Genomic DNA, 24,453 nt, shown 5'->3' on the forward strand with positions numbered 1-24,453 from the left:
CCCTAATTTCCCTGATCAGCCATAGTCAAAAGATCTTTGGATTAAATAGATTTCAAAAGAGTGAAGGTGAAGCGAATCCATTCTTTTTCAGTAACTAATGAAGTGTACACATTAAAGGAAGGAAAAATTAATTACTTAACATGTCTGTTTAGAAGCTTTGATATTTTCACTGCACACCCAAAATTTGTACCCTACATGCGTCTTTGGTGAATCTTGAAATATACATGAACAAATAGTGAAACTCGAATTATTGTATTGCATTTTCTTTCTTCACTTCTACATTTTGTGTAGCAAATGAGCCATAAATCACCGTTTTCCCAAAGGGGCCCTGCACATGAGCAGGGGTTCAACATGTTGTTAAAGTAATAATAATAATAATAATAATAATGTATGTTTTAATTCAGCAATATGAGAAAAAGTGTCCTTTCCATTATGACATAAACAATAATAAAAGTCAACACAATATGTATCCCGTCAAATGGAAACAAGAGGGATTTTCACAATAAAAGCTTTATGCCCTCATACTGATCATAAGTGGGCCTTTTTTTTTTGGTTCCTATTTGGGGCTATTTGATAGAAGTGAATGTTTTGGTGTAAATAAGGGGAACTGTGGCATAAACATGTTATAAGGCCCCTGTATGTCGTCGGGCCCCTGGGCTACAGACTGTACCTTTAAAGACTCTTGTCCCAATTAAAGCCAAGCTCCGCCTCTGGAGCAGACATCCCATGAGTCATAAAGTTTGATGTCCTGCCCAAAGTTTAGACCCGACTGGAGCTAAACTTTTTTTTCTAGAAAGTGAGCTGCTGAGATTTGTCCCACGGACCATAACTTTTTTCTTTTTTCTTTTTTTTTTTTAACTCCGAATATTCGTTAACACTTTCAACTGGGCCAAAAACTCGGGACAAAGTGTGTTTGTTGTGGGGTTTTTTTTTTTCGTCTTTAGTGATTGTGTCTGCTTTTTTTTTTTTTTTGGTGTAAAAGTTGGGTCTGGACGACAACATAGATTCCAGTGTGGAGTAGATATGCGCTTTGTTACATTCACAAGTATGCCAGCAAGAAACGAGCGGAAAACGCTGTGTTTCACCGCAGATTTCGACAGCTAACACACTTTGGAAGAAACGAACAACAACAAAAAGTCGAACTCATCGGCTGTTTAACTTTAGAATGACTCGGGATAACTTTTACTGACTGTCGTCGAGATTTACTCATTTCCTCCCTGCCTGAAAAAAAAAGTTGGGCATTGGCTCAGACTTCTTTTCTGTTTTAACTCTTTTGAGAAATTTTTGATCGCGACATTTTTTTTTTTGGACACCGTAAAAGAAAAACTTTGCCGACAGTTTTGGGGACAATGGATCCGAGCCAGCACAACCCTCCTGCCGGACACCAGATCGTCCACGTCCGGGGCGATTCTGAGACGGACCTGGAGGCGCTCTTCAACGCCGTGATGAACCCGAAGAACACCATCGTGCCCCCGTCGGTACCGATGAGGATGAGGAAGCTGCCAGACTCCTTCTTCAAGCCTCCAGAACCAAAGTCCCATTCCAGACAAGTAAGCCCGCCCTGTCTCTCCTCTGCCCCCTTCCCAGAAATCCCCCTTCCAGCTCGGGCCCATCCTGTGTGGGGGATCTGGCCTACAGTACGGAACTGCTGCAGTCTCTTTAACATCTTATATCACACTTATGAGACAGTGAAAACAGTAAACAATAAACAGTAAACAGTGATTAATGACGCTCATCTCCAGCACATCTTATTAGTAAATAGTTGAGTCAAATTTACTAACTTGTTACAGTAAGGCATACAGAGTTGGTGAAAAGAACAGAAATAGTAATAATAATAACAACTAGAAAAAAAACGGTTGCGTAGCGCCTGTGCGTAAAAAGTTTTTTTAGAGTAACCAAAAAAAAGGGGGGGGGGGGCGCAATGCTGTTTGTTTGGTAGGAGAGTGTTTTGTCAGACTGGGCTGATTTTGTCAGGTCGGCTGAACCTACAGAGGGGATAGGTGGACCTCTAGGTGTGTAAATGTTTTGGTTGGATCCATGACCGGCTGTGTATTTATAGAAGAGCAGCAATCATGTGGGAGTAATCAAATGACGCCTGGCGTTGGCTTTCTGGAAATGAAGGCGATGCAGAAATCATACTATGGTCGAATTCGTCCAATTTACGCCCCCCCCCTCCTTTTTTTTTTTTTCAATCTCCTCTCCGACCCCCCCCCCCACACACACACACACACAACTCTGCCTCTGGTGTCTCTGCAGTTCCATCGCCACTGCGCATGTGTTGCTTGTGCAGCCAGTCTGCGCTCTTCTCTGTCCCATACAGGCTTTGAACGCCCCCCCCCCCCCCCCCCCCCCCCCCCCCCCCCCCCCCCCCCCTCCCCTCCTTCTCCTCCTCCTTCCCTCCCCACCTTCCCCGGACCTAAACACCACTCAAACATGCCTACACACGCACATGAGTGGAGCCCTAACATACATGTGAAGTGATTATAATGTATGAGCTGTGACTGGAGTGTTAGGTCTGTGTTATGTTTGTAGACTCTGTATGAAGTCTGCCATGTACACATTTAACCTGCTGTTTTAAAATAATTTTTAGATGTTTATTAGTGTATAATGTTCCCTTAAAAACCAAATGTGCAATAATAAATGTAATACATATATAATAGTAGTTAGAGTTCGTACTAACTGCAGAGAACTGAAAAAAGCTCAATTTTAGACCAATCTATTTCTTGTCAAGATGAAACACAGGATAATCACATGAATGGAATATACTCTAGGACTGCACTGATGATGTTTCTCCTCCGCCCAACACAGGCCAGCACTGATGCCGGGAGTGGCGGAACGCTCACCCCCCACCATGTCCGTGCACACTCGTCCCCGGCCTCCCTGCAGCTGGGAGCTGTCTCTGGTGGCTCCTTGTCTGGCATGGCCTCAGCAGGTGCTTCCCCTCAGCATCTTCGTCAGTCCTCCTATGAGATTCCTGATGATGTGCCCCTGCCCCCAGGATGGGAAATGGCCAAGACTGCCTCTGGCCAGAGATACTTCCTCAAGTAAGTGTGCTGGCATTGAATGGTAATGTTTCTTGTTTGTTTTCACTTCGAATTATGGATGTTAATGAACATCAGCATAAACAAAAAGATGCAAGCATGTCAGATATTGGCATAAATGCCAGTTGATGTTTGGGTTTTTTTGGACAGGTAACATATAACAAGAATATTAGAAGTGAAAATATACAAACAGACATGTGACTGCAATACAAGGACAAAGAAACTGAGCATCTGTGATATTTAGAACTAACCATACTATCTTATCTCTCTATGGAAATGCTGTTTCTCTTTTTTTGTACCACACAAACCTTGTTAGTGATTAGGAAGTTTCATGTGAGAGCGCGGAACCTGCTTAAAACCTGGTGTTGGGAAGAGTCACTGCAATATGTCCGCTTAGTGAAATGGCCCTGCCCTACTTATGGCAAAAAAAAAAAGTAATTAGCATACAGTCTTTACAATAAGAGTAATACATAAGTATCTTCTTAACTTGTAACTGAGCTTTTCACTGTGCTACATAAGGAATTTGCTTCTTTTACAATATTTGGGTGCAGAAGGTATATTTTAGCTACCTGCTAAGAAGTCCAACCAGCGATGGGGGGCCATGTGATGGGACACTCATGCTACAGCTCAGCATACATTATGCTGACAACAATTTGCAAACCTGCTACAATGTACGTCTGTGGCATGTGCACGCTAAAAAAGACAATTGCAGTAATTAGATGATAGGTTATTAAATTTGGTGGCCCCTGCAAACAAGAGAAGTCTTTTGAGGAGCTGCTTCTGTATGTGGTGTTCCTTTACTTGGTCTCAGGTTTCAGTAGAAACAATGAACCACTGTTGCTGTCCCAGACAGCAAAGGACAGAAAGCTCTGCAAAACTCATCTGCAACCCAGCAGATCTCCTCCACATTAATGAGCCAAAGTAAACTTTTAGACTAGTAGGTAGCAGGTAAACCAGAGCCCTTCAGGCTTGTCACAGAGTTCTGGGTTGCGAGTGTCTTCTTATTATTCGTTATAACTTTCGAATGTATTTATTTGTCTCTTAACGCATTCATTGTCTGCAGTTCTGGGAAAAGATGGATTGAATTATTCATGAAAGTGATGTACTTGTCAGAAATTTATGTTAATGAAATCATCTCGTTGTGAAATGTCCCGAAGTTTATCAGAAGCTCAGCTGTTCATGTTTAGAGCTGATGTGACTTTGAAAGCTGATGGTCCTTCCTCTTAAAGTCAAAATGTTGTCATAGGAAATATTATTCTCTGACGAAGAGTCTGAACAAACATGATAGCCTTAAATTTACTTGGATCAGAAAAGGAGCTTTCAGTACCAGATGTTTTAAGGTTTCACATCTGGAGAACATCTGGCCTGTTTTTAGGAGGCTCTTCTAAAATTGTACAAAAGGACTGGAAGCGGGTGGGGGCTCATTCAGGATCAGTGCAGTTGTTTAGAAACTGCCCTGATCAAATGCTCTTATAGACAATGAGGCAATTATGTAAACTAAATTACAGTTTAGTGCGGAAAGTCCGCTCTTGTAAAACTTAGTTGAAACAGTTGTTGCAGTTCAACAGTGTTGTTGCTGTTGCCGTTCATAAGACTACTTCTATGACTTTTTAAAATTAAAACAATGTCCCTTTTCATGTAACAACTCGCAAATAGCCAAAGTCTGAGTTGAATCTATATTGCTTTTAGATCAAAAGCAAACCAAGAAAGCAGGACAAGCAAAATTTGTTATGGTTCATTGACCTATTAGTTAATGAACTGTGTCACAGTCAAAATCTACAATTGCTGTACTGAGCAAAGAATTGATACCAAACAGCATAAATCAAGTCATAAAACTCTAAATTGTGCTTGAAGACAAAACCTTTATAGAGCTTTGGAGTGTAGACCAGCTTCTGAAAGGTCCTTTTATGAAGCAAAGCTGAAGTCTTTTGCACGCTAACTAGGAAAAACCTACAGAAACCGAAATCATTTCATTAAATGAGATGCATTAGTCCAAAAATCACTGATAAAAGCACAATGAAGCACAGTATGTACAGTGGTATGTTCCCAAGTAGGTTTACTCAATATGCGAACAGACTTTCTGATTTATAAAATAGTGAAAATAATCTCAGATTCTCAGATTGTTGTGCATCGAAAAAGCTGAGCGAAGAGCTGTGTTGAAGCTGAGGTGTTGTCCAACTAGTGAGTAGTACACAGTGTTTGTGTTCGAGCAAGGAAAACTGGAGGAGACGTCTTCCATGCACCACACATCAAAGTGCAGATATTTGATCTGGAATAAAGGCAGCCACGGCCGGGCTGCTGGAAAAGACACTCCCCTATTTATAAACAGGGGCTGTCTGACCAAGATATGTTGCAGAGGGAGTGAAGCAGAGCGAGTGTGTGTGTGTGGGTGGGTGGGTGGGTGGATGGACGGGTGGGGGTGGGGAGTCGGTCACCAGCTAACAGAACCAAGCGGAGAGCAGGGGTTCACATTTCACTCGGCCAATCGCTGTTGTCCTCAGATATTTCAAATTCAAAGTTTTTATTTATTTATTCAATTATTTTCATTTTTAAAGAATCACTTTCTTCCTGTTCCGCTGTTTAGTGCCGCACAGTTGGGAGTGATCGGCCTGCGTGAGTCACAGCAACTCTGCGGATGCCGATGTCCCCACTCTCTTTAAAAGCCCGGCTCCGTTTTGGAATGAATGGAGCTGTGGTGCTGTGATGGTGCCTCTTTTGTGTCAATGGAGTTAAATGGCAGCCATGTGGAGGTGACGAGAAGAGGGGCAAAGAGAAACTCCGGCCCTCCCTTTGTCCTAGCAGTGAAACAGTGATCTTTATTCAGACCACAGGCCTGTGGAGACTCATGTGAGCCTTCCCAAAATAGACAAATGGCTGACATGAAGCTTGAAGATGGCGGAGACAGAGGGCAGTGGCTTTTCTTGAGAGCTCAGCTGCCCTCATCACACCTGAAATTTTCAACTCTGGTCAGGTTAAGGGTTTGGTGTAAACTGGAATCAGCGATAAATAAGTCACTCACTTCAAGTGTGGCATTAGACTGACAACTTCATTTTGGTCCGCCATCTTTCTTTTGCATAGCTATTAGTGATTAAGTAAGCTGCAGATCATTTTATTATTCAGCCATTCAAAAATGAATCACCAACAAATATCATCTTCAATACATATTGATTTACTGCTCTTCACAGTTCCACTATCATGGACCAGTGGGCTTACTCTAAGGGATGTTGAGATAAAATAAGTTAAATTGTTTATAGAGGTAATAGGTAGCTTTAGCCCAAATGGAAATAGGATATAATAGGACTAAATATATCTCCATTTTGTTTTGGCTATTGCATAAAAAAGAAAGCTCCCAAACTTGGAGAAGACTGGGAAAATGTCAACAAAGTCTGTTGACCTTTCCTCCTCTTTCTTCCAGCAGTTTGCTGTGGCTTTTGATTTATGACAGCAGGGGCAGGGAGGTTGGGTCACCTTGCTTGCTGCTGGGATGGGGGAAGGGCCAGTCTCCAGGGCTGGGTCATAAACTAATGAAGGTTTCTAATTTAGACACACCAGTGGACTAGGAGGGGTAATCACTGTTTCCGGGCACTTATTAAATGCAGCTTTGAATGAGCTTTTAGTTCGTGGGAAGTCAGCCTTAAGCAGGGGAAAGCTTTGGGGGTGCAGCTTTTGTCTGCCCTCAGGGGCAGGTAGAACCATGTGTTGATGGACACTTTTGTCTTTTCTCAGTTGGATTTTAAAGGGTTTTGATGAGCCCTCCCCCCACCCCACCCCTCAGCCAGAATGACTGACTTTGTCTTCCCATAATTAAGTTAACACTGACTGTAAATGATTCAGTTATCCACCATTATCACAGCCTATCTATTTATTATGCATCATGCTTTTTCCACTCTGTAGGTGCACACTCCTGGGAAACCTCCAGCACTAAAACAGACTTATAACTAGTCTAGCTTCAGTGGACACTATCTAGAATTTCCTGAACATCTGTTGCACTAAAAAGAAGTCAAGGCCCCCTATTAGAGCAGGAAAGATCAGAGTGACCTGGACCTTATGCTCGTACGGTATGTAGTCTATATCGCCACATTGTTGAATTGGATCAGTGTTGAGATTTTTAGCAAATAGTTGCACCTAATAGAAAGATTTGACTTGTCTACAGTGTAGTTAGTTCTTGTTTTAAAATCCACAACAGAGCACAGAAAAATGGATTAATTTTCTCTCTTTTTTTTTTTTTTACTCAGTCCCTTTAAACACTGCAAGACTGGGCCCATTTGCCATTTTTGCTGAGTTGAGCAACATTTTTGTGAAATAATTTCAATAAAAGAATTACATTTCTTCTTCATGCATAACTATACATCCAAAACATGTTTTCAAATTGTGCATAGCCAAAGTCATTTTTTTGCAGAGACAAATTCTAAGGTTGCTCAATTATAACATTTAAAAAATCCCCATAACCCAGACATGATGATGAGACATGTGCAATGTAGCTGTGAAATTTAACATCTGAAGTACATTTCACACTACATACATAATTTCTTTGTCAATCATTAATTAGTCCACTTCTGCAAAAAGCTAGAAGTCATAAATATGCAAATTTGGGTTTCAAACTAAGCCGTTGTGCTCCGACGCCAGTCCGGTCAGTCACAAATGGTGCCGGGAAGACTGGCCTGTAAGTCTGCGTGAAGCACTCATTTGGAGTAACTTTGTGTTTGACAAACTTTTGGTTTATTGACCACACACAGACAAGACCCTTCCTGTTCAACGGGGGCTTGTCAGCTCAGTACACAAATGGGACTGTGAGAAAGTCAGGCTAGTGTTTACCGAAGTCTTGATGTAACACCTCTGTTCCAGACATCAATGCCTCCCCTGTCACTGAGGGCATCACCACAGAGATGTAGTATCTGAGAAGTGGACCCTCTCAGGTGGAGTCTGGAGTTCCCAAAAGAACTCAAGCTCGTGGCAGTTGAATAGTGATTAAATAGCAAAAAAAGAAACACGTGCATATATGCGCAATGTGTAGATTAAATTAGTGGGAATGATTTCATAGATGTGTATAAACAGCAGTAAAAAGTGTGTCATTTGTTCAGTATCAAGTGCACGCCTAGTCTGGTGAATTTAGTTAGCCACAGTTTTTTGCTCACTACAAGAAAGTGAAACCTTTGTCGTTTGATTAATCTTCTGAGCTACCATCAATCTTGACACTTGGTGAATTAGTTGCTTCGTTAGGAAACATGATGATACAAACACTCCTTCAAAGAGAAACTTAAAGACACAATGGGGTCACAGAGGTCACCTCAATAATCTCTCTTGATGATGCCCTGCTGATAGAGAGGCAGCCAGGCATGCCCAGTCAACCAGAGTGGAGATGGTCATCCCCATCTTAGAGGCCTGATTACATCTGGCCTCCCTCAGTGCACCCTTTAGTCATCGGCCTTAACCACCTTCCAAGCATATACTCCCTGGGTGGAGCCCCTGCGGCCTGAGGAGCCCATTTTTAACATTTGACAACTCAGCTGTGGGGTGTGTTTCATCCTTGCTGCACTCCCTGTAGCTTCACTCCCCTGTTCTACACCAGTGAAATGCAGCTCTTTGACAGCTGGCTCAGAAGACAGACTATTTCTGTGGAACAAGCAGTCGACCTTGCCTGAAATCTCGCTTTGATCTGCCGTTTTGACAGGTAGCAGAGCTTCTTTGCAGACATAAAAACCATAGAGCGGACTTATTCTTGGCTGGGACGCTCTCCTCAAAGCCAGATGCAAACGCCACAGTTTTCATGGGTGTAGACAAGCGAGCTGCGCGTTAGGTTTGACACACTACTGTGATCAGATGAAGTCTGCGAAAAAAACAACTGTGGTGTTCATCCTTCTCCACCCGGGATCTATGTCAACATGTTGAACGTGAAAAAAACTTTGAAGCAGGCTTTCAAATAAAAATTGACTAAAGATAGGAAGAGGTTTGGTCTCGAGCGATGTCAAGAATACAAGTTGATGGGGACTAGCCTTTTGATCAGCACTGAGCAGAAAAGTTGTCGTGTTTACACAAAGTCAAGTTTAACCCTTATGCAAAAGGAGCCCCCCGCCCCCCTTTCTCAGCAAGACACATTATAAATAACGTCGGCACAATAAACGCCAGCTTGAAAATTGGGCCATCAGTCAAGGGGATGTCAAGTGCCCGGGTGGATCAAGAGTCCCACTCTGTCCTCTGCTAAGCCACAGTCGACCATGATGACAGCGTGAGCAAAAATTGAGTAAAGCACCAAAATACAGTCAAACAACTTGATAATGGGTCATATTTGAACCACAGTGCTCTCCTTTGCTGCAGTACCTGGCCATTTTCCCATGAAGTTTCCCCATGAAGCGGGTAATGATGGGTTTCGCTTTATCTTCGCTGGTTCACGACAGAATAACAAACCTCACACTGAGGTTCACATCCACAATAATACAGACGGGGTTTTTTTCCCCTCATCTTATCCTGTCAACTACAATAGGATTGCATGATGGAATACCATCAAAAAGAAGTAAATGAACTTTGAAAGAAATGAAGAAAAATGAGAGATGGATCGCTCAGTTCAAAATTCCACATTGATTTGAAAAAAATGGCAGGCATTTAACAGAAATTATAGACAGCTGTTGTGATAGTTCGAAAAGTGGCTGTGTGTTTATGTGTGTGTGTGTGTGTGTGTGTGTGTGGCTGCTCCTTAAAAGAGATTAGCTGCTTTGGGTGCTTTGTTCTCACTTCCTAATAGTGATAAATTTTAAGAGCAGCAGTAAAGTCCAAGCCGATCACAGCCACTGTTCTTTATGGAGGCATTGAGATAGCACTGTCTCAGTGTTTTGGCGTGTCAGTTTGGACAACAATCCAGACTGCAGTGGGGTTGAAAAAAAAAAAAACAAAACCCTTGAACATGTAAACATTGGTTTCAAATGTATCTGCATTTGTGGAGACAGGGCTTGACCCGCAGCCGCTTTTCTCTGCGTGCCCCAGGGACGGATTTTGGGGGGGAGGGTGTGGTGGCTTGTCCTGCTGAGCTCGCTGTGGTGTCAGAGACATGTAAAGACAACACCGAGCAGTTGTGACCGTGGAGGTTGCAGATCATCAGCAATTCCTAACAGCAACTGGTGGCCTCCAGCCGTCCCAACAGTTGCCATGACATTGTTTTGTTTTATGTTTCGCCTACAGGAAGCAGAATATAGCCCTGGCCATGTAGGGTTCGGGGTTGATTGACTGAATGGATTATCTTTTAGTTTTAAAACTTGGTGATGAATTACTGGCCCTTGGTAACTCATTTACCAGTTCTCTCAGTTCCCACATACAGGATCTTTGAATACAGTGCAGTGCTAATCTGGAAGCTCTAATAGTGTGTGGATTCAATCTCAGGTGTTTTGATCATCTCAACTGTTTTGGGCTGAAGCTTTTGATTGAAACAAACATTAGCATCCCAGCATAGGGTTTGATAGAAAAGTCAATATTTGAACTATAAGCTGTGCTAAAAGAAGCGCAGCTTTGAGGGGAGGTGGTGGTGGTGGTGGTGGGGGGTGCAAAATAGAATTTATAATCAGAGCTCTTGGATGCCTTGAGGTTGTATATTTCCACTCATGTTTTCATGGATTCAGCTTCAGCATTGGTGTACCAGGATGTGCAGGCCTCTCATTTGCGATAAAAACCTCCCTTCCCCTCATCCAAGTGCTCATCTCCCAGTCTCCTCCCCTGTTTTCCCCTCCCCTCTATAATAAATGTCATAGTTTCCAGAGTGGGAAGGAGGCAGCGAAAGGGGGCAGGGCGGGCGCTCCGAGTGTAACAAGACCACAGTAACTTGTGCAGCCAATGGAATTCAGAGGGATTGCTTCCGTAGATGTTTTTTTCTTCTTTCAATCTTTTTTTTTTTTTTTTTTTGCTTTTCTGTAGTTGTCTCTCCCCGCTCACTGTGACCCCTCTTTCTCAAGGGGCCCCTCTACTCTGAGCACTTCCAGCTATTTTATTTTACTTGGTTTGTTGTGTTTGTGTGCGTGCATGTGTGTGTGTGTGTGTGTGTGTGTGAGGGCTGGGGGAGGGTTTGGTAGGGGATTTGGCAGCTCCTTTGATCAGTAAAGCATAAACAAGAGGGGGCTTCAAAATGGGTTGCATTGTGTGGGGGGAGGAGTGCTGAGTCAGGCCCTCTCACTCACTGGCCTGGGATAGAGAGCAGACAGGCAGGCCGGGATTACCGCAGAGGCCAAGAGAAACTTTTCTGAAGCTCTCACTTCACCCAGCTGTTCCAAAATCTGGGCTAATGGCACTTTGGGATCAAATTAACAGCGAGTTGTAAAGAATCACAGTGGGCGGAAGAACAGATGCATAACACAATTATCACAGGGTGCCGTAGATAGATTGCAGAGAGTAATACTTAATTTTGTTAGGAATAATTTTAGTCATGTGAACTCAAATAATTCAGGCACATCTACAATATAAATGTAAGAGTTGTGGTCTCCCATAAACAGGCTGCTAAGCTTGGTGCCTATTTGTTTGAGATGAGGGGGGTCTCTTAAAAGGGATGGTTCAAAAAACAAAACAACAACAAAAAAAAAAAAAAAAAGCAAAAAAAAAAAAAAAAGAACAAGTGAATAGTGGGGTTTTAGGTCGTAGCTCAGTCTGTGCCTTTGTCAAGCAGGTGAAAGCTTTGTAAATGTGGCGCCAGATTGTTAAAGCCCCTGACACTCCATAGTGTCCAAGCCGCTTCCAGGAAAAAGGACCCCCTGCGTTGAGCCCTGGGACTGACCCTCCCTCAATAGAGAGGGTCCTCCTCGGGAGAGGAGGGCTTCCTGTATTAGCTTTCCATCTTAATCAAGCAACAAGTACCAACAAAGCACTAATTATCAATGCCTGCACAGAATGCAACACAATGCCACTTCCCCCGCGCTCCCCGCTCCCGTCCCAGCAAAGACAAGCTGTAAAATAGATGGACCAACATTGTCTGATGTTACAATAGTTGTTTTTTGAGCCAATCATAGGCATTTTCGCTAAGCAGTTTGCCGCTTGTCTACAGTTGACTTGAGTCATTTTTGCCATCCACTTTTTGGTTCTGTCTTAATTATTTGTTACTTTGTTTGAATTCAAAACAAGGCTCACCGTGAGCCAATTCCAAACTAAGAATGAAAGCCTTGTGTGAATCTATATTGAATTGTGGGTTCATCCTGAGTCCAAACAGACACAGCTGAGCTGGGCTTCCTGTAATAGTCATCGTTTACAGAAAGCAAGGGTTAGATTCAATGTTTTCATCAAAGAGCTTGTTGAAACTGCCGTGAGTCACCAGTTCCTGCATGTGACCTGCTTTTTTTCATTGATATGGCTCCTAGTTTGAATTTACAGATTGTAGGAGGAGGCATGTTTTCTTACTTCTTTATTTCTTCTTCTTCTTTGTTTATCTTGTCTCCTTACAGTCACATTGATCAGACTACCACTTGGCAGGATCCTCGCAAAGCCCTGCTCCAGATGAACCAGGCTGCCCCGACCAGTTCTGTGCCGGTCCAGCAACAGAACATTATGAACCCAGCTAGTGGTATGCACACATCAACCCGAATTCAATCAGAAGAAGCACAGGAAACATATTCACACAATAATTACCATATTGTGGGGCTTTTTTGGGGGTGTGTGTGTGTAAACTATTTCTGGGCATTTTGTAAGATGGAAGTCAGGAGCTGTCTAGTCTAGTTCTTACATGTCACTCAGTGCACCTCAGTTTTGTCCATGTTGAGTTGGAATTTGCCCTAGGTGAGGTAAAGACTGTGGTAGAACGTGACAGGTCCTGTCTGACATGTTTGGGAGCTCTCTGACTCACAGATTGCAGAGTTTAGAGATGCAATATCTCTCAAATCGTCACTGGGGCTGCATCTTATGAGTAAACCTGAAAAAAGGTCAGCTTTAAATGTTGACAAACAGGCTTTTTGGTTTTCAGTGGCAGATAAAAAAAAAAAAAAAAGGAAGTTACCTTGTGTCAAAAAAAGGTGATACTACTTCTCTTAGATTTCTTTTATCCACGTTTACCTTGTCCTCACATATGCACACCAGCATCTATATGTGATGATGTCGTTACAGCTACTTATGGAGCGTCTTCAGCTACAACAATAATGTAATTATGTAAATCTAATACATTTCCAACATTATATTTACCTGCCATCCATTAGGTCCACTCCCAGAGGGCTGGGAACAAGCTATTACATCAGAGGGAGAAATTTACTACATCAACCACAAAAACAAAACCACATCCTGGCTGGACCCACGACTTGACCAACGCTATGGTGAGTTTGGTATAGACAGAAATTTAAAAAAAAGAGAGAAAATTCCTTAACTATGTTTCTTAAAATAATAATGCTTACAAGTCAATACCTTAATGCCACAGATACCTAAAATTATGATAAAACCCCCATTATACACTAGAAATGTAAACATGTAAAAAAAACAAACAAACAAACAACAGTTTCTCAAACTTTGGCTTTTTGGGACAGCAGTTTACTTTACCCAGTAGAAAGTTCTGTCTAATCCAAAAAAGATGTATCACCGCAATTGTAATAGCGAGTTCAAGTCTGTGTGATTCATAGTTCATTTCACCACAATACATTATTTTGGAGTGACTAGCCGCACAATTTGGTCGTTGTAACTAGATTTCACCAAAACCCCACCCTCAAAATCTGCACCTAACCTTTTGTCAGCCATTTTAGTGTCGGTGCAACAGCTGAGTTGGCCATTAATCCCCTAGGCCGGGCTAAAGTTTGACAGTTAGCTTTCAGTGTGTGGTAGCCGGGGTTGGTGAATTAGTGACAGGACCACGTACGTGTGTTGTGCTGAGACCCCTCTGTGGCCATGGGAATGAGCTAATCCCCCAGTTGTGCCAGGAAGACTTCAAGAGATGAAGGTTCCTGCTTATGTCACTCTGACTCATTTACGCTTCAAATGCTGTCCCTTCATTAAAGCAGCGTTCCCCCTGGGGTAGCTCACCCTGGTTCACAAAGCCAACATGTGTGAATCAGCACGCAGCCTGTGATCCTGTTTATTTCTGGGGTTACTTTTTGTTTTTTTGTTTGTTTTTTGTTTAATTTGCTTTTTTTTTTTATTTTTTTTTTTATCAGACCCGGGCACTTAAAGGACAGGTCTTCTGTAAGCAATTGCGTATCTCTGCTCTGAAGGCAGGCAGGCAGGCAGGAAAGTTCAAAACAGAGTTGTAAGGGGAGTGGGGCAGCTGGGAAGAGATGGCGGCTCTGATCGGCGGAGCTCTTTGAAGATTTATAAGTCTTGAACACACAAGACTGCTAGGACCCTGAAAGCGTGTGAGAGGGGGAAAGAGACCATGTTAACTCATTATATGCCATCAAACATTATTTTGTTCCACTCTAGATAAAATCTTTGCTGTGCGTAATAATTCTAAGGGGTTACACTTGTACTTCCTGTTTTCTTATTGCTTATCTGCTGTTGTTTGAACCTTATGATCACTTAGAGCACCTCAAACAACTTGGTATCTAACATGTGACTGAGATTGACTAAAACTCTTTTTTCTATTTGTTTAAATCCTATTTTTCACATTGGTGCATAGAAATTCACTCTTAGATGCATCAGAAATATTTACACCGCTGCTTCGCAGGTCTCAAATCATAAGCCAGCCTCTTTGATAATGGAGGCTAATTTGAGCTTTGAGAAGAAAAGCAGCACAGCGCCTTTAACTGAGGGTAGTTGCCGGCTTGCTTTCCCCTGCGTGAGGCCCAGTGCAGGCACAGCCCCATCCTGCTGTAGCTCCAGACAGACTTGAATCTCTGCCAGGCCTCTTTATTCTGTGGTCCAACTCTTAATCTGTTCCAGACCTTTTCAGTCAAAGAGCTCCAATGTGAGAGGGGAGGTGGAGGGCGGTGGGGGGGGGGGCAGGGAGAGGCAAGGCGAAAGGGGAAGAAAGAAAAACGGAGGAACAGAGGGAAAATGCCGACGGGATAAGCATGCATCCTCTTTAAGATCCAAAGAGGCGGTGAGCAGCGAACAAGCCGTGAGTGAACTGTGGCTGAGTTCAAAAGGGGACTGGCCTGTGAGGATGTGTTGTTTTCTGTACATGCTACTCTGGTTGGGGGGGCGGTAAGAAAAATGTAATAGAGAGATGGTCGTGTGCAGAAAAAAAACAAAACACATTTCCTCTGAGAGCTTGCTCTGGACAATTACTTGTCGAACTCAATGCTGTGTCATATGATGTTTTTCTTCCTCCTTCACCAGAAAAATTAGCACCTTGGTTAATGATGTCACCACCATGAAAGAGTCACAGGGTAATGAAGCAGCAGTCAGCTAGTTTAAAGCCCCCAGAGGTATCCCTTCATATAGACACTGGCAGTTTTCATCTGACATTTCTGCCGCCAAGCCAAAACAAATGGCGTTGAACCCAACAAATAGGCCCACTTCAGGTTATTTTCCCTCGTTTGGATGATTTGACCCTTTAACAGGGGCACCTTCCAGATGAGTTTAACAAGAGTTAAAGGATTGAAAAACTGGAAATTTACACGTTTCGATTTTTGTAAACGAGGTGGCTGTGTTTTTACCGAACAGATACATTCAACACAACTCTGATCTGTTGTGCATTAAAATAATTCCCTGATAGGCTTCTCTACACTGTTGATACAGCCTGACTAAGTCTTTTTCAATCTCCTTGCCATTCAGAGTCAACACTGTCAACACTGACTGGCTTTACTCAGACCTTAGTGGAGCACAACATGATAAAACAGTGTATGACATCCAGACTTATTCCACTTATCTTGAAACACAACACCTTCCCAAGAGGTTTTTTTTTTAAAAAAAAAAAACTTGCTAAATTGACAACAAATATTTACCAAGCCTTCAAAGGTGCTTTGCCGTGGTCACACAGAGAACTTCCCACAGCTGGCGCACCCTCAAATCTACCTGCCCCAGGTGATCTTGTGGTGTAATATGCCTGCCAGTGTGATTGCCTGATAAGGGCCTGTGTTGCTGGCTCGTTGTGCTGCAGGAGTGCGTGAAGAAGACAAAAGGCAGACAGCATTAACTTGTCTCTTATCTGGCTGGCCCACCAGCTATCACCGCCCGTATGTGCCACCTTTCCAAACACACACTCACACACACACACGCACACACACACACACAGTCTTCCAAGTCTGGACTAGGTTCCTTTTTAAGCTATCAATCTGGCCCTGAACTGAACCTGTCCTTCGCTCCTATCTCACCCACAGATGTAATTCCCTGCTTCGATATGCTCATTGTTTGTGCATAGTTACTGTTCTCTGTTTGGTCTTTGAGCTAGTCCTTGACTCGTTGGTTCAGTAGAAATGCAGCTGCAAGACTCCATTCACCCGCACACATTGTGTATCTCTTCCTTCATGCTCCCCTTGCGTTTTAATGCCAAAGCTCTCTCTACTCTTATTTAATTCCGTCTACAGTGTAAAACTGATGCAAAGGCTGCTAGACTTACTTTCTGGTTCTTATTGATGTTTCGCCTCTCATCTATTAGGCCTCCTCACTTTTATTTACATAGTTTTGGCCACCATTTCAATCAGCTGTGCTATCTGTACAATAAATCAACTGAGGTAAGAAAAACAAACAGGCAGCATATGAGACAGGTAAACAAGTCAGTACTCCATCCAAGATGATCCAAATCATGTCGTTTTGAGGTAAAACACAACTCATTTAAAATAACAATTGCACAACTGCAGAGAGATATGGCAACCATGGCGGGTCTAAATTGAGGCAAGTAAATTTTGATATATGTTTATAGTGGACAGTTTATAGAGTGTCTTAGCAGCGAGTCCAACTGTTTACGCTCCACGTCTTGCCCTGTTGGATCTCCATACCTTCCTTTTAATGGTGTCAAGTAAACTTTTCGTATCATACATGGAAAGAGTTCAAAACTCCAAGAACAAAAACATAGGTTCTTTGAAACCAGATTTTTATGGGAATTTGTGGACTTGTGTATCATTGGATCTCAACACGGTCAGACCTGGAGAGATCTGCAGATGCTGACACGGCCCATGTGCAGCACTTGTGTTTTGAGAACAGCTAATGGTGCCCTGATGGAGGAGTGATCAGCCACAAAAGACCTCAGTATCTGCCAGAGATAAGAAGTGGAGAGAAGTGACACACTCTCCCAGGGACTCAATTGATGTGTGTGGGAGAGAGGAGGCTCCCTCATGACGGACTGCGTGTGGATGTGCCTGGGGTGGGGTTGTTGGGGGAGGCAGCGTGGGCAGAGAGAGGGGTGATGGGAGGTTGGGAGGGAAGGCAGGGTGGGGCCTCCAGAGCTTCCCAGGGAGAGCCCTGAGCCACGGTCCATTCAACTGGTGAGACAGTGTAAACAGTGATTGAATGGTGATGGGAAAGGTGCCGGGGCGGGCAGGACAGCACAGGGAGAGACAGCCCCGCATGAATATTGTGCCCTCGTCAAGGCTTTGTTTTGGTTGGTGCTTCAAGCGCATAAGCAAACAGTGCTCCTCATTGGCTCCATTACTGTTACACCCCTCATGTTGGAGCACATTTGCTTCTCTTTCTCTACTACAGTGATAAAACGTGTGACCTACTTTGCATGCATAGATTGCAGCATTTGCTGTGCTCCCTCATACTCATGTTTATTATACCCACCCCCACTGGAGTAAAGAATAACAAAAGATTTCACTAGGGAACAGCTGTGCTTTCAATACACACACATTTGTTCTGATATTGCTTACATGTAGTTAGCTTGTTAGTCCACAATGCAATTAAAGCTTGCCGGGAGAAAGAACTTTGAAGTCAAAGTTAAGTGTGGTACAGTGTTTATAGAATCTGATGTAGGTCTACTTTCAATGAATCTGCCCTATTTACATATGGCACTCTTATTATTGCAGTGGACCCATCAGGCAAGGTGCACGGAGGCAGTCAGTCCTAAAGGATAATCTGCGATTTGTTTAGAAGGGGAAAAAAAAGTACAATGAAAGGATAAGTCACGACTGAAGCAATGTACAAAACTAACAAAGCCTGTCTTAGTCACTGAGTGGGAGGGGATCAGGTTTTACAGGAATAGTGATTGTTTCAGACACTAGGTGGAAAACTTGCGTTGGGACTTCCCTTGTGCGACACAACCTGCTGCACCGGCTCCAATCTTCAACAAGCCCACTTTGCATAAAGGAGACGTTCAAGCTGTCAAGCTCGTTCTGCGATGTTTAAATGCAGCCAGGCATCGAAAGATGCGGTTCCAAAAATATCAATGTGCTTGCAGTCTACGCAGAACTAATATGTGTGAAAATACAGGTCAAAAATCTCAGAGCACCAACCATATTCTAGTGTTCATTGAAAGCAGTTCAGGTCCATTTGACGGTTGAGGTTTAGGTTGCCAAAGACTAAAAAAATTTTAATTTCATAGAAAACACACTCGACTCTTTTCAGGGAGCAAGACAGTGTTTTTCTAGACTTCCTTGGATACTTTGAAAGTTAAAGCAAACAGTTTCTACAAATGGATGAAAAAAACATCTGTCTGGAAAAGGCAGTGTTGGAACATATTGTGCTACTATACCAAGATGCAGGCAGTAGTGCTGTGTATTCCTGTCAGAATGGTATCAAAAAGACACACAGCAAAGGGAGACAGACTGGTTGGTCAGGGATTCATCCGACAGGAAGCCACTGAGCCAAAACAGACAGTTGAGAACTAGACAGTGGCTTCGCATTTTGGAAGAGCAGCACACGTTTCAGACAGAAGCCAGAAGCAAAACACGAAGAGTAATATATTCTTGGGAACTCCTGCGCTACTGAAATTTTTGAGCAATATTTGATTTCCATTGCAGGCAGAAAGAGTGGAAGTCAGCTGCTGAAAGAAATTTAGTTCATCAAGATGATTCCATGATATCCTTGTTTTGAAATTTCTTTATGTTGTGCCTCAATTTCAGAAAATATTTCAGAAGTAAAATTGGATCAGTTTGAATAAGAAAAGTGGAAGCAGTTGAACTTTTGACCGATAGTGGGTTTTTTTTTTTTTTCCACATTCAATTGCTGGAAATAGTGAATGTAAAAACTGCATATTTTGGAATTGTACAAAATACAGAATCCAGACGAAAAAGGCAAAGGTGTCCTGACCTGAGGTTATTGTAGTCTGTATTTTTCAATGTGCAAAATTTAAAATGAACTATTCTCTGTGCACCACATTTTATACTGCCAGTTATCACAGATTGTGTCTCTTCTACAGCCCTGAACCAGCAGAGGATCACCCAGAGTGCTCCAGTGAAGCAGGGAGGACAGCTGCCTTCCAACACCCACAGTGGAGTCATGGGAGGCAACAATCAGATGAGGCTGCAGCAGATCGAGAAGGAACGGCTGAGGTTGAAGCAACAGGAACTGCTTCGGCAGAGACCACAGGTCAGGAATCAGAGATTAAGCATTTCAAAGCATTCTGAGGGCCTCTTTGGGAAGTACCGTGGCCTAACTGAGAAACAGCTTAAGTCAACCAAAAGGGTCACAAGGTCAATACTTCCGATATGTGTTGGTCAGTCCGTCAGTGCAGAAGATGCCAGACCCCTAATTGCTCTCTCACTGTTTATATAGTTTATATCTTGAAATGCTTTTTGAATATGAGTCATCAGTCATAGGTACATTGGTGGCTGCTAAGCCACTTTGATCTGTCTTCGTCGTTACACCACCCTGCAATGAAGCCCCGTGAGTCATCTGTGGTAATTTTATCACTTCCTAACGGTGATGTGTCACAGTGCCGCCCACACAGGGTGGTGCAGCCAGGTCCAGCAGTTTACTCAAGGCTGTGTCACAACAGCAGAAACCGAGCTTTATGATTGTGAATGGTAGTGCTGGTGACTTTGTTTACCATGACATTTCACATGGGTTGTTTAGAGTTCACAGTGTAGGAAGTGGCCAGAGTGTGTGTGTATGTGTGTGCAACAGGCTGTAAAGGAAGAAAGATGATTTATTCTGTCCTTACTGGAAGTCCTCAAAGCACGTACGCTCAATGCTCCAAGTAACCTGGTTATTAATGTTGTCTTTGTCGACCATAACAGCAGTGGAGAAATCTGGTTTCCATAATACTGATATAGATTTAGAGAATCCAGATTTCAACATGTTTCTCATTTGGTTTTTTAAAAGAGTGTAGTTTAAGGGTGTGTTAAAGACTTCACGCGTGAACAAAAAGGTTCACCTGGAGTACCCGGGTTAGTTCGGAACAAAGAGCAGGATCAATCCTGATGATCCAGAGAAAGCAGAAGCTGGTAATAAACTAGATGAACCTTTCCTTCATTTCTTTTTTCTTTTTTTTTCCTGGTTAGAGTATGTTGTGCACATTTGAGTAGCAACAGATACAGAATCCATTAATTGTGGATGGAAATCTTTGCCTTTCAAAAGATGACACATGAGCATATCCAAACTCCAGACATCCGCACTTGCCAGTTATACCGTAAGTGTAATAGAAAATAAAAAGTGGAAAAACAACTGCGGCCCTAACTGCGTACATTTAAAGAGCACCTCTGTTTGGCTGGATTCCAACAAACCTCAAACTCCTTCCACTATTTAGATACTATCATAGATGTTTGGATTACGGATGCTTTGGTGAGGCTCCAGATATTATAGAGCATAAATATTGGAGGAAATTGTGTAATCGTGTTGGACTATATGTCTGTGTGGGGAGTTCAGCTTTGGGGCAAAACGGGCCACACCCAAATGTATTCCACATGGCAGAACTGTGATGAAGAGCTGGTTGCAATGTATGTGACTTGCTGCTAACGGCTGAGCACTGATGCTGCTCAGTCATGCACAAAAACTGAGCCAATAAAACCATAAAGGTTGTTTATAGCATACAACCCTCACAACCCCACAAGCAGATTGTTTGTATGTGAGCATGGGATTCTGGGATAGATCTCGACAGGGAAACACCTTAAAGGTCTATTGCCAATACACATGAAGTGGAAACTGGAAGAAAAAAACACCCCCCCTCCTTTTTTTTTTTTTTTTTTTTTTTTTAGAAAGGGCCAATTACTGCTTTTCATTCATCTTTTAGCATTAGAACATTGCGACCACTTATGCTCAACTCAGCAAAAGTTTCTACTAACCACACAGAGTGTCTTACAGCAATTTTACAAAGAAACTCATCTTATTGGCTGCTTCCTTTTTACCATTTATGACCCTGTAGAATTTAAATTAGATTTCCCCGGTCAAGTCATTTCAGCTTCCCGTTCAAGGACTCGGAGGGAAGGAGGTGAAAAAAAAATACAGCATGACTTCATATCCTCAACCTTATCTGATGTAGCATGTGTAGAAAACAATTGTCTCCAACTGTGGTTGGCCCCTCATGTAATATGACACTCTGTACTGGGAGAAATGGAGAGCACCATGTTGGCAGAGTGTGTGTGCAATTCCTCGGTTTAACATATTATGCAGTGACAGCAGAGGAGCGGGGGCAGTTCTGACATATTTTCATGAAGCTGTAGCTGTGTATAATTAGCTTCTGAGGTTCGGGGTGGGGTCGATTTGTGTTAATGGGTTTTGTGCTTTATTGTCCATAGGAGCTCGCTCTGAGGAATCAGCTGCCCACCAGTATGGATCAAGATGGCAGCACGAACCCCGTGTCCTCCCCTATGGCCCAGGATGCCCGGACCATGACTGCCAACAGCTCTGACCCATTCCTCAACAGGTTGGTTTCACTCCCTCCAGCAAATGGAGAAAATTTTTCCCTTTAGTGCAGAAAATTTGCACCGGAGGCGCACCAAGTGACGTCAGCCACTGGGCTCCAAGTCCACTTCAGCTCATCAGACGTGATGTATTCTGTCTGAGGGACTCTGTGTGCTCGGCTGTTTGAGTTTGCGCTCGGGTGAGAGCTCCCTGAGTTACACAAGTAGTAAAAACAGAGGGCCTGTCTCTGGGCTTAACTCTCTTCACATGGTAATGACTCATTCAGACCAGCAGCTCAGTGCTGATGTTCATTGCACAATGATGACCTCTGGTGTACAACTGCTGCACTAAAGGAAACCAGAACCTAAATGTTAGTGTAACCCTGAAAAATGGACTGGACCTGAAAGAGCTGGGATTAGGAAAGGAGGGGAGGTTTTTCCCTGCTATCTGTGAATGTGGTCTGTGGCATAATTCCTAGCAGTTCAAGCTCTAGTTCTTCTGTGAGGAGATGAAGTGTGGAAAGGGCTGAATAGCAAGCAGGCCATGAGAACATGTGGTCCAGTCAGTAGACAGGCCAGCCTAATCTCCCCTCCTCCCTGTTGCCTCCACTCCCCTACTCTTACAAAGGCCTCATTCATCCTGCCTCTGCCATATTCTGCCTACATATTTTTCCTCTGCTAATTAGTATAGGCTTGTCAAATGTCCTCTCTCACTCCCGTTTTGTCTCTTTCACCCCTTTCACTGTTGCTCATTTTCGCATGTTCTGCAGTACGGTGCGAGAGAAGTTGGGCTCGGTTTCAGCGGTGTCACTGTGAATTAGTCGTTACAGTCGCTCAAATAGATATAACTGTGCAAATGTGCACAGAGGCTCCCTGAGGGAATTGAGGCCACACTGTTACTTCTTAGCCTGTGTGCTGTTAATAGCCGAGCGTGTTTATTTTGTGCCATCGTTTCATTAGATTCACGTAGTTTAGCTCAGTCAAAGTAGAATTGTGAAGGTCACTAAGGTCACCCTAAACCCCAGAGAGACAAAAAAGCCTTTCTTTCCTTTCAGTCGGATGCAAAATCATGATGTTGGTGAGCGACTGTATGCTGCTTTTAACCCAGATTTCCCAACTTCTGTATTGCCAGTGGGACTTACCACTCCAGGGATGAGAGCACAGATAGCGGCTTGAGTATGAGCAGCTACAGCGTCCCTCGCACTCCAGATGACTTCCTCAACAGCGTGGACGAGATGGACACAGGTGAGGCTGGAACTGAAGCGAGCACCTGACTAAAATATGCGCAGTCTAATACAGCTGCCTTCCAGTAAATCCTCCTCTCATTGAATCAGTTTTGCAGATGTTTCATTTTCATATATATTTTGCGTTAAATAGAGAAGAGGTTCCATGGTTTCTTGACTTATATGTCTCAGGTGAGCAGAATTATTGAAATATCTGTCCGCATAACGCAACACAGTTGAAATGGGTGTACCGACTGGCTGTGCATTCACCTCACATCTTAGCTTCAGAGGAAAATGTCCCATTGTTGAGAACTTTGGACGATCATTGCAGCATGATTACCTGAAACCTGTTGTCGTAAATAAACGGAATAGGCTTCAGATGAACCACTGAATTGCGTAACAGCGTTCAAGACATTCCTCAACAAGTTAAATCGGGTATAACCCAACTCTCATTTTTAATTAGCTGAATCGACGGCAGCAGTGTTAATGGCAGATTTTAATTACGCTGAACAACTGATAATGCCAGTGACTTTGAATTCTCTCCACCATGCGGGTGATGTAGCTGACAGATATTCCCCAAATCCCCTGCTCATAATTACAGCCGATGGCTGATGTGACTGTTTTTTCCCACTTGGCTGCTCATATTTACGGTCTGTATGAAAAGATATGAGTGTGGTGAATCGACTGTTATGCACCGAGCTGACGCTGGCCTCAAAACATTCTCCAACTTGCTCAGTCAAATAATAATAAAAATAAATAAATAAATAAATGTCTTTTCTGATTATCAGGGGACCCACTTCCACCCTCCATGGCAACGCAGCCCAGCCGTTTCCCTGACTACCTGGACGCCATCCCGGGCACAGATGTGGACCTGGGCACCCTTGAGGGTGAGAGCATGGCAGTGGAGGGCGAAGAGCTGATGCCCAGTCTGCAGGAGGCCCTGAGCTCCGACATCCTCAACGACATGGAGTCTGTGCTGGCAGCTACCAAGATCGACAAGGAGAGCTTCCTCACATGGTTATAGAAGACCCGAGCAGGCTGCTCATCACTCCTCTCCACACACTCTGAACTGCTGCCTGCTCTAATCTGTGAAGGATTCATAGATGCTATTACAAGACATTTCAGCAAGCCTCCCTGGACTTCTGTCTCTGTCTCGGCGCCTAAGGCCACCCTCCTGCGAGGCAGTATTGTCCTGTCCTTTTCTTTTCACTGGTGTGTTATCTCTTTGTTTTGTCTGTGTCTTCAAGGCTGGCCCATGAACAGACAATTACGCAAGGGTCCCCAAATTTTTCACAGTGACTCTAGGCCATCTTTACCTAGAGCAGGGGCTGCTCCTTCCCCCGGTCTCCCCTCGTAGCTGAGCTGTGTTCTCTTCTGCAAAGGACCGCCCTCATCCCTCTGTCGCTTGGAGTTTCTGGTGCCCTTTTTTTTTTTTTTTTTTCTTGCAGTATAGCATGAAGCAGCACTCCTTAACTGTGTATGGGACTATTGCATATAGCTTAAGTAGCTTTATATTTGGCCATGTAAGTTTTTCTCTTTTTTTTTTTTTTGTTTGTATTCAATGAGCCTGACAAACCAAAAATGATGTAT

At 43.3% G+C, this 24,453-nt stretch overlaps 1 protein-coding gene across 2 annotated transcripts; it reads left to right on the plus strand.

Moving 5' to 3' along the window:
* The first annotated feature begins 1,022 nt into the window (after nucleotides 1-1,022).
* On the plus strand, nucleotides 1,023-24,280 carry yap1 (Yes1 associated transcriptional regulator). Of its 2 annotated transcripts, XM_029517562.1 has the most exons (8): nucleotides 1,023-1,550; nucleotides 2,809-3,044; nucleotides 12,452-12,570; nucleotides 13,196-13,309; nucleotides 19,219-19,388; nucleotides 21,536-21,663; nucleotides 22,773-22,885; nucleotides 23,652-24,280. In XM_029517562.1, exons 1-8 carry the CDS (start codon nucleotides 1,350-1,352, stop codon nucleotides 23,885-23,887), a joined length of 1,317 nt encoding a protein of 438 aa, XP_029373422.1. In that variant the 5' UTR covers nucleotides 1,023-1,349; the 3' UTR covers nucleotides 23,888-24,280. The 2 variants fall into 2 exon arrangements, with proteins under 2 accessions (XP_029373422.1, XP_029373423.1); XM_029517563.1 differs by lacking the exon at nucleotides 13,196-13,309.
* The last annotated feature ends 173 nt before the right edge of the window (nucleotides 24,281-24,453 follow it).

Source organism: Echeneis naucrates, chromosome 13 (genome assembly GCF_900963305.1).
Source record: "Echeneis naucrates chromosome 13, fEcheNa1.1, whole genome shotgun sequence".
Classification (NCBI taxonomy): Eukaryota; Metazoa; Chordata; class Actinopteri; order Carangiformes; family Echeneidae; genus Echeneis; species Echeneis naucrates.